At 51.8% G+C, this 2,053-nt stretch overlaps 1 protein-coding gene across 1 annotated transcript in view; it reads right to left on the minus strand.

The window, feature by feature from the left end:
• RHBDD2 (rhomboid domain containing 2) overlaps positions 1–1,613 on the minus strand; it is a gene marked incomplete at its 5' end in the record, with an annotated part of 8,193 nt that extends 6,580 nt beyond the window's left edge. The window contains 2 exons of the mRNA XM_025195621.1: positions 560–710; positions 1,178–1,613. Of these exons, the coding sequence (XP_025051406.1) occupies positions 560–710; positions 1,178–1,613 (587 nt within the window). The remainder of the gene's footprint in view (positions 1–559; positions 711–1,177) is intronic.
• Positions 1,614–2,053: the final 440 nt, after the last annotated feature.

Below are 2,053 nucleotides of genomic sequence, written 5' to 3' on the forward strand. Positions count from 1 at the left end.
GGCGGGGACCAGCCTGCAAGTCTCTGCCAGAGCTGCAGCCAGGGAGCAGAGGGGAGGGGCCAGCCCTGCTGTGGAGCAGAGAGCCCAGCCCAGCCCAACGAGCATGCTGGGATGGTTTATCTTAAACCAGCAAGGGGTCTGGGATACACCTTGCATAAACTGGATTGAGCCAAATCAATTAAGTCTGCTACTACATTCAACCACGTTTATCTCAAGCTGGTTTCAGCCATTTTCAAACTGGCTTATGTGCACTGAACATCTGTTCTGTTACAGATTTAAACCAGTTTCTGATCACTTAAACTGGTTTAAATGTAATGTCTGTTCCTAGCCCAAAGGTGCTCTGCCACACACCTTCTCCCTTAAAATGGCTACCTGAGGAGGGGAAGGGGGAGGGAGGTCTCCCTGCTGCTCACCATGCAGGCTCATATGTCACCTGCAACAGTCCACTAAGTGGCAAGCACCCCAATGGTGCTCCCGCCACACCACAGCGTTTTCCTTCCATTTCCTGACTGCAGCCTTCCTTTTCAATAAGAAACATTATTGGAGTTCAAGCACTTACTTTTTGCTCTGGGAAGCTCTTCTCTCTGCCAAGGACCCTGGAATGTATTTCAATCCTGGTATTCTCTTCAGCAGGCAGAAAGGGAGCTTCTGATCTAGCCTGGATACAACTGACTCCGGGAGATCCAAGCAGAAGCAGTAGCCCAAACCATCTGAGATTAGGAACATGTTAAAGAGGCAGCTTCTGGTAGAAGGGCATCACAGGACATGCTTTCTGCACATGGCCTATAGTACATTTTGCCATAAATCAAGGTTTCCATGTACACAGCACACAAGCTACAAAGGCAGGAGAAAGTTTGTTCTACCTTGCCTCAATTTTCAGACGAAAGGAGCACCATGACGAAAGGAGCACCATGCTCCACTGTCCTGCATTCCCCACGTGCGCTAAAGGTCCATGAACCACAGTGGAGGTTAGGGGAGAAAACAATTGCATTTCCAGCCCCTTGTGAGTAACAATAAACCTAATACGACTTTAAGCAGCATACAGAGAACTGTAACTTTGCCCAATAAATAACATAAAGCTGTGAGTCTAAGCCTTGAATTTAGCATGTTTTCTCTTTCTCTCCCTCTCGCAATCCCAGCTCTCATGCTCCTTCTGTCCCCCAGCTAGAAAGGATACAGGCTACCCCAACTAAGAGACCACATGTGTTACCCAGGAGAGAGGAGCGAGGAATAAACCAGGTCATACAGAGCATAATCCACGGCACCAGTACAATGGGAACATTACACCCAAACAGAAGTGCTCTTCTCATCCGTGACCGGGTTGTAGACACACCAAACATGGCAAAAGCAACTGGAATAAATCCTTTGGCATCTCCAACCACTGAAAGCTGAGAGAAGACAGCCTCAAGGCAGAGAAACAGCAGGGCAGAAGAAATGGCAAAAGCAACCGTGAGGAAGCAATGCTTCACTGTGCCCACGTTCTTCTCAAAGCTGCCTGCAAAGTACCAGACGATAACGGCGCCGCACACCAAGGATATCAGATCTTCATAGACAAAGATGAAGGTCACCAACCTGTGAACTGAGCAAACAGCCTTTTTAGAGAAGTACCGACAGAAATGAATTTACTTTGGGCCATTGGCTATTTTAAGCTTGATTAAATGGAAAGAAAATAAGGCAGAAAACCAGAGAGCCAGTCAAGGTCTTCAAGCCTATGAGGGCGTGGAGGGCCTTTACAAGCAGGCTGGCCGAAGTGCTAATTACCACCAATGTTAGCTCAGCCCAGAGGAATAGGCCATGCCAGGGGTGGCCAACCCGCAGCAAGTCGGACCGGGAGCCAGCAGCACAGCAGCAGCTGGGGCGGGCAGGCAGGGGCAGGGGCAGGGGCTGGAGGGGCAACCGGGCAGGACAGGGCTCAGCCCCGCACTGGGCCACGTGAGCCAGGCCCCAGGCAGGAGGGGCTCCGCATGAGCAGGGCGCAGGCCCGGGAGGGGGCTCCCAGCGGGCGCGCCCGCGAGGGAGGCTTTGGGGCCGGGGGGGCCGGCGGCGAGGGCCC

Source organism: Alligator sinensis, unplaced genomic scaffold, assembly GCF_000455745.1.
Source record: "Alligator sinensis unplaced genomic scaffold, ASM45574v1 scaffold1440_1, whole genome shotgun sequence".
Classification (NCBI taxonomy): domain Eukaryota; kingdom Metazoa; phylum Chordata; order Crocodylia; family Alligatoridae; genus Alligator; species Alligator sinensis.